At 39.2% G+C, this 16807-nt stretch overlaps 1 protein-coding gene across 2 annotated transcripts in view; it reads left to right on the top strand.

Annotated features, from left to right (window-relative positions):
- Positions 1 to 16807, top strand: part of BICD1 (BICD cargo adaptor 1) — a 215099-nt gene that overhangs the window by 135492 nt on the left and 62800 nt on the right. For both annotated transcript variants that reach the window (XM_033866935.2, XM_073788863.1), the window contains exons 3-4: positions 6818 to 6970; positions 13378 to 13803. In XM_033866935.2, the coding sequence (XP_033722826.1) occupies positions 6818 to 6970; positions 13378 to 13803 (579 nt within the window). The remainder of the gene's footprint in view (positions 1 to 6817; positions 6971 to 13377; positions 13804 to 16807) is intronic.

Here is a 16807-nt window from a genome sequence, read left to right as displayed (position 1 = left end):
ACGGTATGATCACTAGACAGTGCCAAAGACCTGTTTGAGATTCAGGACTTCACCACTCATATTAGGCACCATTCTGATCCACATAATACCTGGAGGTTATTCCCCTGACAGGAAAAGAAACAGGCATGGAGAATTAGTAACCTTGGCCAGAGTTACTAAGTGTTGGAGTAGGGGTTTGAATCCAGGGAAGTTTAGTTCCGAGCCTGGACTCTTCACCACTACATTCCACTACCTCTTTGTGAGTTGTAGTTGAAACCATGTGGCATGGATTTGTATTTTCTCCAGTTCTGTTTAGCTTTGGGCATAACAAGGCAGAAAGTTAGGCTCTATGATGTGTTTGCAAGACAGTAAGTATGTGATGATAGTATTGGGTTGGCCAAAATGTTCGTTTGGGTTCTCCATAGGATATTACAGAAAACCTGAGCACACTTTTTGGTCAACCCAGTAGAATCAAACCTGGGTAAGGAGGGAAGTGAAAACCCAGGGTTGCAGGTAATGAGCAAGCTGGAGATCGAAGGATAGCAAACCTTGATGTGGTGGAAGAATGGCTGGGTTGGGAGAACTGGAGATGATTTGGAAGAATAGGAGGTAAGTTATTGGTAATGTGGGTTAGAGAGTAGATCACCTGAGTTGAGGACGCTGAGGACCTGAGAGGTCAGGCAAGAACTATGGTCCACTCCTCTCACCAGCAAAAGAGGAGTTAATCTTTGGCCAAAAGAAGGAAAGTAAAGATTATGGTCTTAAAGTGCCAGAACTGGCCAGCAGTGGCAACTCTCCAGGAGAGAAGTGAGAAAGTCAGTACTGCATACCCCATCCTTTCCCTTCTCCATCTGTCTTCCTTCACTCCACTCACAGATCCAGAAATTCCTGGTTTGACTATCCAAATTAACACTACCTGTAATTATTAATAAGACATCTTTAACTCTCACATTAACTTTATTGTAAAATTTCTTCCTTTCTTACAACTCCATTTTGATACTTTTATCCTTATTAGGCCATTGTTTTTTGCTCTTCTTCTTCTTTTTATTTTTTTCATTTATTATTACATCAATCAGTGACTAAGTCCTGTTCATCCTGAGATGTCCCTCAAAATTCCTCATCCTTTTCCTCAAGTTAAGGGGCTGCTTAGCTTGTTCTCTGTCCACCCTTCCAACTCTCAGAGTGACTTTTTAAAACATAGGTCTGATTACATGGCTACTTTGTTTAAAAGACTTTGATGGTTCCCAAATTCCTTTTTTAATGTAGAATTTCCTGCAAAATCTATCTCAAGTTCCTTTGCTCCAGCCACACCCAGCTGCACTATTTCCTAAACCACAGCCTGATTAAGAACTTGAAAGCTTCCAAGCACTGTAAATATTTTGGTTCCTCCTACTACCTCATAGGTTAACCATACTAGGCTGTAATTTAACATTTTATTTTATGAAATAACACCAAATGTAGACATAAGCTGAAAATAATTGGCTATTTTCTAGATTTTTCTGAATTTCTCTCTTCTCTTTCTCTCTCTCTCAGTGCTCCAGCTTCACTGGTGCCCTAAGGAAATGCTTGGTCTGGCTATTGGCTATTTTAGCATTGCCCTCAAACAAATAGGACTCTCCTTTTGTTCAAAAGTTTACCTCTGGCTGGAAAGTCCATCCACCTCTTTACCCATTTAGTCAACTCTACTTGTCCTTCAAGGTTCTACTCAAATGTTACTTACTTTATAAAGCTTTTCCTGACTCACTCAGGAGTAATTAGCAATAGTAATCATTATTCAGCCTTTAGATGTGAACCTGTCTCTGTAAGAGCATGTGTTCCACTGTGTTAAGGAAATTATCTGTGTGTCTGGCATCTCTGCTCATTTCCTCATGTTATATCATTAAATTCTCACAATTACCATATAATGTTAAGTATTAGGATCCCCATTTTACAGATGAGTAAGCTGTGGGCAGGGACCTGTCACCCAGCTCACACAAGTTATTAGTAAGATCTAATAGGCCAATGAATATAATTAAGTTATAAAAGGCTAAGAGCTGTATAACTGGAAGGCACTATATTACTTTTTATACTTTAGTCTTTGTGTGGTAATAAGTGCTTATATTTTCTTACTTCTGGCCAATAGTAGAGGGAATTTATTATTCCCACATAAAGAAATCCTCTTAATGTTTTTTTTTTGTTTTTTGGGTTTTTTTTGCACTATGCGGGCCTCTCACTGTTGCGGCCTCTCCCGTTGCGGAGCACAGGCTCCGGACGCGCAGGCCCAGCGGCCATGGCTCACGGGCCCAGCTGCTCCGCGGCATGTGGGATCTTCCCGGACCGGGGCTCGAACCCGTATCCCCTGCATCGGCAGGCGGACTCTCAACCACTGCGCCACCAGGGAAGCCCTCCTCTTAATGTTTCTTAAAGTTATTTATTTATTTATTTGGCTGTGCCGGGTCTTAGTTGCAGCATGTGGGATCTTCGTTGCGGCATGCGGGATCTATTTCCCTGGTCAAGGGGTCGAACCTGGGACCCCTGAATTGGGAGTGTGGAGTCTTAACCACTGGACCACCAGGGAAGTCGCCTCTCAATGTTAATTAAAATAAAACTCTCAGAATGCTGCTATACTCAAGTGCAATGCAAACTGTGAGGATAGTCTACCCCAAACATTTCAGGGAATCCTCTGTCCTCTGAAGAGAAGCTGGGGCTCAGGTCTCTGGAGGCGAAAGGCTAGAGTATCTCCTGGTTGCGCCATTTTCTCCCCTTTCTCTCATGGTTTATTTTTCTCACTTTCATTATTCTTGATGGGGGTTTTTAATAGAGCTCAGCGCCATCTTATCCCAGAAAGAAAAAAGTTGTCAGAGATAAATGTATGATGAGTATGCAAAAAACAAAAATAGAAATTTAAAAAATTTATTATGGAAGCAAAGGACACTGCCCATAAAATTTAATCTTTGGCAGTTCAAAAAAAACCATGGGTTTCAGACTTCCTTGGTGGTGCAGTGGTTAAGAATCCGCCTGCCGATGCAGGGGACACAGGTTTGAGTCCTGGTCTGGGAAGATCCCACATGCTGCGGAGCAGCTAAGCCCGTACGCCACAACTACTGAGCCTGAGCTCTAGAGCCCGCGAGCCACAACTACTGAGCCCACGTGCCACAGCTACTGAAGCCCACACGCCTAGAGCCCGTGCTCCGCAACAAGAGAAGCCACTGCAGTGAGAAGCCTGTGCACCGCCAGGAAGAGTAGGCCCCACTCGCTGCAACTAGAGAAAGCTGGCGTGCAGCAACGAAGACCCAACACAGCCAAAAATAAAAATAAATAAATAAATAAATTTTTAAAAAATGCTTTAAAAAAAGGGGGGTTTCTAACAAAATAAATGAGACCAGTTTTCTTCCCCTGGGTCTTATGTCTGTTTTATTGCTAGAGAGCCTTTCAACTTAACCTGTCTCCACACCAAGCTCTTCCTTTTCCTTAATTAACATCAACAGTTTTCATTAGCTATTTTATGATTTATCTGTTGGTGATCCTCATTAGCTTTGCCATGGTCTTAAATTTGTCCTGACATTTACTATCTTACTATATAAGGTTTTATGACTAATTCTGAGTGTATACGAGCTAGGTTTCTAGTCATTAACATTTTTTACGTTGTATATATTCACATTTTACAGAACCTCTTATATCTTAACGTTTTTGTTTATAATTTTATATAAATGACTGGCATCCAATTTATTAGCTTCCTCATATGTTCATGCATATAAACAAGGAAAACTAAATAACTATACATCACCCATTCAGTTAATGGTAGACCTTTAAGAAACAGAAAAATATATTAAGATTTCCTGTATCTGCAAAATAAAATTTAATGAAATATTGTAATTTGGCTTTGTAACCAGACTCTATTTTTCACTGTACACTTATTGAACACATATGCAAAATATTGTCCAAGGAGCAGGGAATAAAGTAGTGTTTCTGCCTCTAAGTAGCTTGACAGTATATTGAAAAACTGTAATAAGTCCAGTCATTTCACAGATTTAGGTATGTTTATTTCAAAATGTGTTGGTCTCCCTTTGTTCCACACTCTAACAACACAGACAAAAAGCCATAATTCCTACAATAAATTTTTACAATGATTTTTTTTAGATTTTGTGTTTAGCCATTTGTATAACTGTTTTGTTATTCATTCCATGGTTATAAGGGCCTAAAATATGGCAGGTATTAGGGACCCATAGGCAAACACTAAAGGTTCATTATATTCAGATGGAAAAGGAAATTTAATACACGTAAAAAGTGTAAAAGATAAATAAATTACTAATTTCAAGTAATGTTTAGTGCTGTTCTTTCAACAGTTGTTTTCTGAGTATCTACTCTATGCTAAAATTCTGATCTATGAAGGAAATCGTATAGGATGATGTGAGACTGAAGGGCAGGGGTTGGGGAGTTGTCTTATATTTGCTGTTCAGAGAAGGCCTCTCTGAGGAGACGACATTTGAACTGAGACCTAAATGACAAATAGAAGCAGAAGAGTTTCCTAACTTGGGTCCTGGGAGTCTGTGGATAGAATTCAGGAGGCCTGTAACCTTGGAGGGAAAAATAATTACATCTTCATTTTCTCTAAACTCAGACAAAAAATTTAGCATTTTCTTCCATTTGAATGTAGGCCACAAACTTCAGTAGCATTAGCAGCACCTGTTACTTTGTGATCAGTATTTTAATATCACATCGAAGTTCTTGCAGGATCTTGAAATATCATCATTTCTTTGAAATTATGGTATTTCTTAGATCTGCCACTAGATCTGAGTATACATTCTGCTAATAAAGAAGCACATGTATTACTGTATTAGTTACATGTTACTGTGTAGCAAATCACCCCAAATTTAAGGGCTTAAAATAATACCCCATGATTCTATGGGTCAGCTATTTGAGCTCTACTCAGCTGGGCAGTTCTTACAAACTAACATGGGGTCACTCATGTGGCAGCCATCATCTGGCAGCTCAACTGAGCCAAAGAGTTCAAGATGTTTCACTCCCCTGCCTGGCAGCTGGTGCTGATTATGGGCTGGGCCATGTGCTCCAGCAGGCTAGCCTGGGCTTCTTCACATGGTGGCAGTGTTCCAAGAGAGAAAGAACAAGAGCTACAATGCCTCTTATTTACTTATTTATTTGGCTGTGCCATATCTTAATTGTGGCACGTGGGATCTTTTAGTTGCGGCATGTGGGATCTAGTTCCCTGACCAGGGATCAAACCCAGGACCCCTGCATTGGGAATGCGGTGTCTTAACCACTGGACAACCAGGGAAGTCCCTACAAAGCCTTCCTAAAGATAGACCTTTAGCCTTCCAAGCTAAAGCTTCCACTGCATTTTGTGGGTCAAAGCAAGTCAATGAAGCCAGTTCAGGGTTGACTTCAGACTCCACTGCGTGTGGCCATAGGGAAATGTGATTAATTGGGGGCCACTACCATAATCTACCTGATTACCATATCATAATTTTGTAAAATATTATATTAACTTAATTTGGGCATAATCAGTGTCCTTTGTAATCTTGTCTTTTACACTGTAAGGGAGGAAAATTTCCTTCTACCCTCTTGGGTTCTGTGACTGGGATAAAGAATTAAACTGACATAAAACAGATTAATAAGAAAAAAGCATACAAATTTAATTTTTTTACAAGTACATGGGAGTGTTCAAAAGGAAAATGAAGACCAGAAGTCATTAGGCCCAAAAGCTTGTATACCTTTTTACACAAAGAAGGGTAAATTGTGGGGATGTGACAAGACAAAGGAGCTTGGGCTAGGGGCAGTATATCGTGGAACAGTGACTAGGAACTAAATGGGGAAAACTAATGGAAGATCATTTTAGTAGATGTGTTTGTACGGGTCCATTTCAGCATCGATTCCCAGTCTCTTGTGATAAGAACGTTCTCTTCCTGGTACAGGAAGGGCATTTTTCTCAGGGGAAATTTCATGTCCTGCTTTTAGGTAGAAAGGGGGAGGGCAGAGAGCCCTTCCTGCATCTGCTGTTTCTCAGGTGCCTTCAGCTCAAAATAATCAATATACCAAAGTGGCATATGTTGGCATGGGAAGTTCTGAACTCTTTCAGTGCCCTTTAAAATATCATTCTGAGAAGAGCTCCATCGGCTTCACCACGTTGTCAAAGAGGGTCATGGCGCAGATGAGGCTAAGAACCCTTGATCTGGAGACAGGGAGTCGGGGAGGGGGAGTGAAAAAGCCTGAAGGCGGGAATGAGCGGCCAAGTCCAACATGGTAGGGGGCAGAAGGAAGCTTCTGTGGCTGAAGCCAGGTGACTGAGGCCAGAGTGTCTGGACCAAGCCAGGATTAGACCACGTGGCTTAGTTGGAAGATTGTGAAACTTGCAGAGGGACCCCCCCCGGAGTTTGGAAAGTTGGTACTGTATGCATACTAATCTATAACTTTCTTTTATATTTCATAATGTATTATGGCTCTCTTTGCATTTTAGTGCATAAAGCTCCTCACTCCTTTCTTCTCATTCTTTTAAATAATTTTATAATGCTTCACTAAAGGATGCATAATAATTTATTTCATTGTTCCCCCATTAGCAAACATTTAGACTGTTTCCAATTCTTTGTGTAAATATACATGAATTTATTTTTATTTACCTCTAAGAAAATATGCTTAAGAATGATTTTTAGTTGTAGAATTGCTGGGTCATGTGTATGTGCTTTTAAAGTTTGACAGATATCATTAAATTCTTATTCAAAAAAAGGTGGTACCAATTTACACTCCATGAGATGTTTTTATTATTATTTTTAACTACCAAGACTTTATCTACACTTCATAAAATCTAGAAGTTTTGTATTTACTGTTTATTCTCTTGTTTCAGAACAATGAGATGGTGGAGCTACAAAGAATACGGATGAAGGATGAAATCCGAGAATATAAATTCCGTGAGGCCCGCCTCCTTCAGGACTATACTGAACTAGAAGAGGAAAACATAACGCTGCAGAAACTGGTGTCCACATTAAAGCAGAACCAGGTGAGGTTTAAGAAGATTTTTGGTTACACTCCAGATGGATCTATACCTTCTGACCATTAAGGTTAAATCTTCTATTTATCAGAAAAGAAACTGTCAAAATTTGCCTCAATCTCCCAACATTAATTATGTGCTGAAATTTCCCAACCCTCCTATTTCAGCTAAATTTAAAAGGCAAACCTAGAAGTAGTATAATTACCAAAAAGCTTTATTGGATAAGAAAAATCTTACTTTATACTTTAGCTCTATGTTAATTTATTTCTGGAGTAAGTTAAATGTATGGTAATCAGTTTAACTGCTGACCTCTCATTAAAGCCTGGGTTTGTGAGCCTGTTTTGTAATACAAGCTTAAGGTTTCCCTGCAATCTCTATCAATCTCTCTCTCTGTAAACTGCTTTCAAATCATACGAGGATTATGAAATATAAATCAGTACGAACAACATTATAAGAAAAAAAAGGCCTGATTTCTTTATTCTGCTGTAAGCTGACTAAAAAGATTGCATGTGTACATTTAAATAATTTTGTGGGTAATGAGACTTAGATTGCTTAATTGCTGAATTTTCCTGATCAGTTTGCATTGTGGTTTGTTATAGTTATTAGTAATAGCATTCTTGAATCTGTACTTTTGGTAGAATTTATTTATGAATAAAATTCATAGGTAGTTAAGCAAAGGTGGACTGGATTTCAAGGTCTTTTCAAAGGTGGTTCCTCAACCACAACCCTATTCTTGTCTCAACACTGTTATAACCTCTCAGATCAGGTCATCAAACTGTGCCAGGCACTGTGCTAGGCTACAGAGGTACCAGAATCCAGAGGGTACGATTCTTACCCTCCGTCAACTTAGAGGGCAGCCCAGTTGTATGCTTCCACCTCTCTCCCTTCTCAAGTTGGTATCTCCTTCCAGAACTGTTTCAGTCAGCCCTTCATATCTATGGGTTCTGTGTTTGTAGTTTCAACCAACCACAGACTGAAAATATTCTAAGAAAAGAAATTCCAGAAAATTTCAAAAAACAAAACTTGAATTTGCCGCACACTGGCAGGTACATAGCATTTACATTGTATTAGATATTATAAGTAATCTAGAGGTGATTTAAAGATGAGCCAATGTGCGTGGTTATATGCAAATGCTACAACCACTTTATCTAAGGTTTTTTTTTTTTTTGCGGTACGCGGGCCTCTCATTCTTGCGGCCTCTCCCGTTGCGGAGCACAGGCTCCGGACGCGCAGGCTCAGCGGCCATGGCTCACGGGCCCAGCCGCTCCGCGGCATGTGGGATCTTCCCGGACCGGGGCACGAACCCGTGTCTCCTGCAGCGGCAGGCGGACTCGCAACCACTGTGCCACCAGGGAAGCCCTATCTAAGGGTTTTGAGCACCCAGATTTTGGGGTCTGCCGGGGGCTCCTGGAACCAATACCCCACAGAAACTGAGGGATGACTGTGTGGTTTTGATAGATATAAAGATGAAAAGTGGAAAGGAAAAATCCAGAAGAAAATTGACACAATTGAAATTTTATTATTGATCATTGCCACTTCTCCCCAGCTTTGGAGTGCTGGGGATCAAAATGTGTACTAAGGAGTGCAGGGGGTGGTTCCAGACCATTAAAAAAGGGTTATCTGGATATCCCATGTGTTTTTATCTCATTCCTTCCCCTTTAAGCACTGAATCACTGTGTGTGCTGAGGGCTGGCAGTACCATGAGACCCTAGGTCTTGATTTGTCTGGGGACAGTGAGCTCACAGTGGGGAACATTAGATTTTTTTAAAATATATGTTTCTTAGAAATAAGAAGGGTATTTTTTGTTGTTTAGTTTTTTTGGTCGGTGATGAAGAATGTAGAAGACTTGAAGCAAGTTTATGTGATGTGCAAATATTTCAAGTGGTCATTTCTCCTGATTCCTACAGGTCCTCATTGCTCTCTGCACAGGCAGGGGTGCGGAGAGCATCCATCTACACTGTAGGGTTTCCCATCACTGCATGTGGTAGACTAATTTACTCAGGAGGTTAATTTAGGCCAGTATTAAGTATTCTTGAAAGACTGCCAAGGTATCCTGTGTGTATTCATTAGCCCAGATGCCATTTCTGTGGGAATTTGTACTACTAGCCTGGCTGATTACTGCTTACAGTTTACCCATACCCTCCCACCAGTAATTGAAACATGGAAATCAAATGCTTAACTCAGAAGTTTGAAAAAACAAACAAAAATGTATACATCTTTAAAATTTTATTTTGTAGATGTAATATGGTAATTTTCCCAATTAAGTGTCTAATTAATTAATTTGAAATCATTTTCCTTACAAAGGGCTATTCTGGTTGATTTCCTAACAAATGGGTGCACTGTAGTGTCACAAGTCTCTCCCAATTAAGGAAATACTGGGGTTTGTTTTTTTCTTACTATTGGCCTTTATTTACAGGATTTAGCATATATCGTAAACTCTCTAATTAATGAAGTATTAAATATAATACTTTACGTATAAATACCACAGATTTTTTTTTCAAAGACATGATGATGGCTGGCTTTCAATCTCAAAATTGGTCTGAATGTTGCTTTGTACTGAAGTTTCCTATACAAAATATACTCTTCCAGCCTGGTTTGAGGTTTCTCTAAATAGGAAAGCTACTAGAATTGTAAAATGTTTAGTTCAAAGAACTAGAAGATGCTCTTCTTCTGAAGTTCCATTTTCCTGTTAAATGTTGATTATTTTCTAAATAATTGTTTAAATAGCACTTCTTACTCCATATGTAGCTTCTATATATTAGTTTGTTTCCATCTCTCTTCACTATAGTATAAACACCTAAAACAGGGGCTGGCCCACTGTAGGCATTAAATATTAATAAATACTTGTTGAAATAATGAATAAATGTTTTTTCTTTATCTTACATCCACAATTCAACTTACAGAGGAAACTAAAATTTAAGATTATTATAATTAACCATACCAATTTTTATTCGTGATCCTACACCAAAGAGTTGACTCTGAAAACTTTAGCCACATTCCTCTGTGTGCTGATTTGGTTCTGTGTCTAAAATAAAATTAGACCCAACCTTATAAATGTTTTATACCTTTATACTTTTCAAACCAAAATATCTGAAAGAAGTGCAGTAAGCAGCAGTAGCCATAAAAAAGTGTCAACTGTCAGTTCCCCATCAGAAAAAATCAGAAAAATCTGTTGATGAAACAAAGCTGTTTGTTAGACCTCTTGCAGTAAGATAACAGCTCAACAGAGCCTTAGTAGTATCTCAAAACAGGATGTCAACAGGAAGGATATTCATAGGATTTGAGGATCTGGACTGGTAGGTCTCACATGGTGGGGAAGTGGTTGGGTTAGACAGAGTTTATGACATAGCTTTGAGTTGGGAGGTACAGTAAAGTGAGGGTCTTGATTCAAGTCTTGAGGAAGCTGTTTTAGTTGAGTCTTATCTTCCAGGAGCAAGTTTTTCCGTCAAGCAGCTAAATTTTTTATGCCTAGTCCCAGTATCAGTTAACATAGAGGCAGGACCCAGTACTGCTTTACATAGGACAGGAAATCATGCTCAAGTTTTAGATATGTGATGGCAGGAGAGAGAAATAATAAATTTCATGTCCCTAATAGCTCACATATTGAGCTAAAGCATTCAATATTTGTTATCTAAGCATTGAAAACCCTAGTTTTCAATTAATAATACAATCATTTTTATTATGAAGAATATTTCCTCTAGGGATATATTTCTATTGATATATTTCTATCAAGTAATAATATCATAAGAGATATTAAAGATATTATTTCCTGGGATCAATTCAGTTTGATTTCATTTAACCAGTATTTCAGGGGTATCTTTCTATGAGGCCATGTACTTTTTAAGAACAAAAACCGTGGTCACTGGCTCAAAGAGCTCATGGTCCCAGTAGGGAAGGCAGGTAATAAACTCAACCATCCATGTAATTGAAGAGTAAAGCTATGTGTTAGGTTTGGCAATACGGGTCCAAATTAAGATCTTTAGAGTTCTAAATAAAGCCCAAATGGAAAACAGCAAGAAAAAGATCTTTAGAGTTCCTAAACTCTGAAAATATTATGGTACTTATTTCCAACCCTCATTAAAAATAGAATTACCAAACTATGAAGTTGCTATAATGAATCGCAACAAAGTACTGATTTTTCTCATGGTGACTACTTTGATGCTTTCTTTAACATATCAAATACCAATTTTTAAGTGCCTTCTCATTCTATTTCTTGGTGCCTCCACTTTGCTGGGGCTCTAATCATATGATAAAGCCTTGCAATGATGGTACAAGAAAGGAGTGATCTGTTTGCCTGAGTGGGTCAACAAAGACTTCAAATTAGGATCAGAGTCTTGACTTGGGTCTTGAATGATGAATAAGAGTTTTCCAGATGACTGTCTTTGCCTAGGCAGAGAAACATGAAACAGCTGGGTGAATAGGAACCACATGTGAGAGAGTGGAATGAGTGAAGCTGCCCAGCTAGAAAGAGGTCAAGTGTCTAAACACAGTTTATTATTAGTATCTAATATCATAATTGATGTTGTTATGTTTTTTCTATTTTATTTTTTCATTCACAATAGTTTATTCAGCAAATACTTATTAAGAGCAGAATTTTGTTGAAACACTATGAAGGAATACTGAAGCACTGTGAGGGACACCTGGGTGCATAGAAAGTATTTCCTCTAAGTAGTTGTGGAGAATATTTATTAAAAATATTTATTAAAAGGTGGCATGTGGTAAGAGCCATGGAAAAGGCCCCAAAGAAGGCATTTGGGCTCAGAGCCGAGTTCTCTTTCACCTATAGACTTTCACGACCAAGAGAGTGTTTGAACAGGCTCTTATTCGGTTGTAATTCAAGAGTAATTATTGATAACAATATATATGTATTATTTTTCTTAAAATCACCTTTATTCCCACCACTAAAGAACAACTATTATTAACATTTTGTTAAATTTCCATTTGATCTCTTGTATTCCACAGTCGTAATACATTATCCTTTTTCACTCAGTTGTATTTATTTCCTATATCATTACAAACCTATTGTTGACATCGTTTTGATAACTAAGATTATATCATATTCTTAAGAAATTATTTGTTCAAGGGATTATGGCTTTGCTTTTTAAAAAAATTATCTCTTAGGGATAGATCCTAAAGTATGTGATATCTAGGGGTTAAAATAATCCAACTAGGGGAGTGAATGGAAATATAGATGAAAGAAGAGTAGACAGGAGTTGATGACTGTTGAAGCTGAGTGGTGGGCTCCTGGGGGTTCATTGAACTCTTCTTGCTACTTGGGTATTTTTACATTACCCACAATAAAAAGTTTTTTAAGAAAGAAAAAAAAGAAAAGAAAAACATCTCATTATGTGATGGTAAAAATATTTGGTAGATTTAGATTGTTCTAAATTCTTTACTCTCTCCCTCTGCCACGTAACCTGGCAGTGCCCTAGAAAGGGCAGAGTAAATTGGCCAACTCCATTGACCTTGGTCTTAGTCATGTGACTCTCTGACCATTGGAATGTTAGCAGACATGATGGAGCACAGATTTCAGACATACTACCTTGGTTTGACTAATCCCCTTACCTTCATGCCCCAGGAAGCGTGACCCTTCAAGTTTGGTCCTAAAACAAGACATGTGCAGCTGACCTGAACACAGTCTGAAGCCTGAAGCCAAGTCTATCCAACTGGCAGCCTGAAGCAGAGCTGCTGGTGCTGGCACACAATCACCTGGTTATGTGGGGATCTTTCTTGCAGCTTTGCTTGTGTAAGAGATCTTCCGCCAGTTTCCAGTTGGTTTTCTGTGAGAATTGTCCCACATGTAGATGTATTTGATGTGTTTGTGGGGGGAGGTGAGTTCCATGTCCTCCTACTCCACCATCTTGATCCACTTCCATGTATTTTTTTGTTTGGGAGTAATTGGTACTGTTATTGCAGGTTCTATCCTTAAGCACATGAAGTTTTTCTTTGCTTTCTCCTCTTACTCTCAAACATATTTTATTGAGATTATATTCTTATTGTGATCATTTAACTAACTTACCCTGAGTTTAAAAATTTCCTCATTATTAATAATTAAATAAAACAAGTAATAGTGACGATAAAAATCTTTTCTTGGATTGTGAATATTCTGATAAACTATTACAAAAAAATATTCTTGATTTATTAAGCAAACAGTGCCCCCTTTTGACCACTGGACTCCATAAAAGAAATCCTGAGAGAGAGGTACCTTTTTCATCTCTGCTAGGAATTGAATTTATATGTATGGATATCTAAAGAAACCATCCTGTGTTACCTTAATGGTGTATATACCGCGTGCTTCTCAGATTTATTTTGTAGCGTTTTAATTTTTAAATGTTAGGTCCACTAGAGTGTTTAATGGCAGTTTTGTTAGACCCAAATTTTAGTTTTATGAATCTTCTTTATCGTATCTGATTCAGGTTGAATACGAAGGCTTAAAGCATGAGATTAAGCGATTTGAGGAGGAGACGGTGCTGCTAAACAGCCAACTGGAAGATGCCATCCGGTTGAAAGAAATCGCTGAGCACCAACTGGAAGAAGCCCTTGAGACCTTAAAAAATGAAAGGGAGCAAAAGAACAGCCTGCGGAAGGAGCTCTCCCAGTACATCACACTCAATGATAACCATATCAGCATTTCAGTTGATGGACTCAAGTTTGCAGAGGATGGAAGTGAACCCAACAATGATGACAAAATGAACGGGCATATTCATGGGCCCCTTGTGAAACTGAATGGAGACTATCGGACTCCCACTCTAAGGAAAGGAGAGTCTCTACACCCTGTTTCTGACTTATTCAGTGAGCTGAACATCTCAGAAATACAGAAATTGAAGCAGCAACTTATGCAGGTAAGAACTTTGTTTAGGGCTGTTAGAGTGAATATTTTGTAAGTTACGTGTACTGTGTTGTGGGATTTCTTATTGTCACATTTTAGTTCCAGATTATTTTTTAAAATATTCTTTAACTAGCAACTTTGAAAGTACAATAGTTTAGAAAGACACAAAAGAGGTGTTGAAGAGAAATCTCTCATTTGCATTGCTTTATGAAATTTATTTCTTAGATAAATTAGATAGCAATGGAGTGTGAAGGGAGAAAAGATAGCATCTTGATGCATTTATCACAAAAGAATTCAAAAGCTTTATACACAAGAGAAATGACAGAAAATGAAGTTTTCTATCACAAGCAACTCTGTGTATAGCTTCAAGATGAATGGTTATACTTCACAGCAATATTTTAAGCTCTAAAAGACATGAAAGACATGACATGGGGAGGGGGAAGGGTAAGATGGGACAAAGTGAGAGAGTGTCATGGACATATACACAATACCAAATAGATAGCTATTAGGAAGCAGCCGCATAGCACAGGGAGATCAGTTTGGTGCTTTGTGACCACCCCGAGGGGTGGGATAGGGAGGGTGGGAGGGAGGGAGATGCAAGAGGGAGGAGATATGGGGATATATGTATATGCATAGCTGATTCACTTTGTTATAAAGCAGAAACTAACACACCATTGTAAAGCAATTATACTCCAGTAAAGATGTTAAAAATAAATAAGTAAAAGACATGAAGGACTTTCTATATATAAACTAACAGGATATCATATGATTATGATCATATGATTAAAAATACAGAACAGGTATAAATCTGAAACCAAGGATTTCTTCTCCCTACATGAGCTAGGCTTTAAATTTTTACCATCTTCTAATCAAATGTCTTGGGGAGAGTCCCACAAGCTTACCTCACTGTGAAATGGCTTTCTAATGTAGTCTTGCTTCCTGACTATACGTTAATCCAGTGATGATGGAAATGTTGTCAGAGGAGCAGCATCGCCACCACCATCATCACCTGTGGGCTGCTGAGGGACAAATTGTTGGGCTCCCCACAGATCTACTGAGCCAGGTATCTGCTTCAACAAGCTTGTTAGGTGACAAGTTTGAGGCTTGCTCTTCAGTCTGTTACCCACCAAGGTTCTTTGCATAAAGCTGATAATTAGAGGCCTTAAGACTCTGGCAATCACTTTTTTTATAGCAAACAGGGCTTATAATTTTCTTTTCTATTTATTTATTTATTTATTTATTTATCTATCTATCTATTTATTTATGGCTGTGTTGGGTCTTTGTTGCTGAGTGTGGGCTTTCTCTAGTTGCAGCGAGTGGGGGCTACTCTTCATTGCAGTGCGCGGGCTTCTCTTGTTGTGGGGCAGGGACTCTAGGTGCTCGGGCTTCAGAAGTTGTGGGGCGTGGGCTCAGTAGTTATGGTACATGGGCTTAGTTGCTCTGCTGCATGTAGGATCTTCCCGGACCAGGGCTCGAACGCGTGTCCCCTGAATTGGCAGGCAGATTCTTTTTTCTTTTTTTTTTTCTTTTTTTTGTGGTATGCGGGCCTCTCACTGTTGTGGCCTCTGCTGTTGAGGAGCACAGGCTCCGGACACGCAGGCTCAGCGGCCATGGCTCACGGGCCCAGCCGCTCCGTGGCATGTGGGATCTTCCTGGACCGGGGCACGAACCCGTGTCCCCTGCATCAGCAGGCGGACTCTCAACCACTGCACCACCAGGGAAGCCCAGCAGGCAGATTCTTAACAACTGCACCACCAGCGAAGTCCCAGGGCTTATAATTTTCTGCCTCTACAGAAATGATGACTGAAAATATAATTAGCAGAAGTAAATAAGACTAGAGAACCCATGAAATTAATATATTATTAGGCTTATTTTTAATATTATATCAAAAGTTAACATACCCTTTAACTTTTTTTTTTAATATTTATTTATTTTTGGCTGCGTTGGGTCTTCGTTGCTGTGCGTGGGCTTTCTCTAGTTGCGGTGAGCGGGGGCTACTTTTCATTGAGGTGCACGGGCTTCTCATTGCGGTGGCTTCTCTTGTTGCAGAGCATGGGCTCTAGGTGCGCGGGCTTCAGTAGTTGTGGCTCACAGGCTCTACAGCGCAGGCGTAGTAGCTGTGGTGCATGAGCTGAGTTGCTCTACGGCATGTGTGATCTTCCCGGCCCAGGGATTGAACCCATGTCCCCTGCATTGGCAGGCGGATTCTTAACCACTGCGTCATGAGGGAAGTCCACCCTTTAACTTTTAACTTTACCTGCCCAGTGCTTTTGGCTGCTGAAAGAGAATTAATGAGAATTCATTTTCTCAGTGTTCAATTTGAATCAAGGTAAGAGGGTATGGCCACTGGAAGAAAATTAATTTCATATAGATTTATCTGACTGCAAAGTGCAGTTTTGTGTAGGTAATACTTTTCCATGTCTTTTTGCTCACACATTTCTTGTGAAAAAAAATTTTTGTGACATATATTTACAAGAACATATGCCCTCAAATTGAATAGAATTAATGTAAAATTTTTCTTAAACTATCATGTTGGTTTCTTTAGGATAAAAATTTAGTGGGTTGAAGCTTTTGTTTTTTCTTTTTATTTTGGTGGCAGTGTAGAGTATATGAGGAAGAGGGGGTTTTATGTGTAAACAGCTCAGTAGTTTTCAATCACGTCAACTATTGGTTGAAAGCTCAGAGCTGTTCTCAGTTTTAATCCTAAATGTAATCTGAGCTGGGGAATACAAAAGTCCAAAAGAGAGGAGTAGTTTAATCAAAAGAATGGTGGAGAACAAGTTCTCAGCAAGAGAGTGGTTCTCAATGGGAGCCACCTTGCAGCATTTGGGGTGGGATAGTTCCTCATTGTCTGAGTCTGTTTGATGAGTTACAGGAGGTTTAGCATCTCTGGTCCCACACATTTCAAATGTCCCAAGGGTCAACCTCTAGTCGAGAATCATTCTTAGAGGGACAGCACTTTACTCTCCCATAAAATGGGGATACATTTTACCTTCTTCAAACTGTCATGAAGGATT

This window comes from Tursiops truncatus, chromosome 11 (genome assembly GCF_011762595.2).
Source record: "Tursiops truncatus isolate mTurTru1 chromosome 11, mTurTru1.mat.Y, whole genome shotgun sequence".
Taxonomy (NCBI): Eukaryota; Metazoa; Chordata; class Mammalia; order Artiodactyla; family Delphinidae; genus Tursiops; species Tursiops truncatus.
Note: the sequence above shows the minus strand (reverse complement) of the source record. Positions and strands in the feature narration are given on the sequence as shown.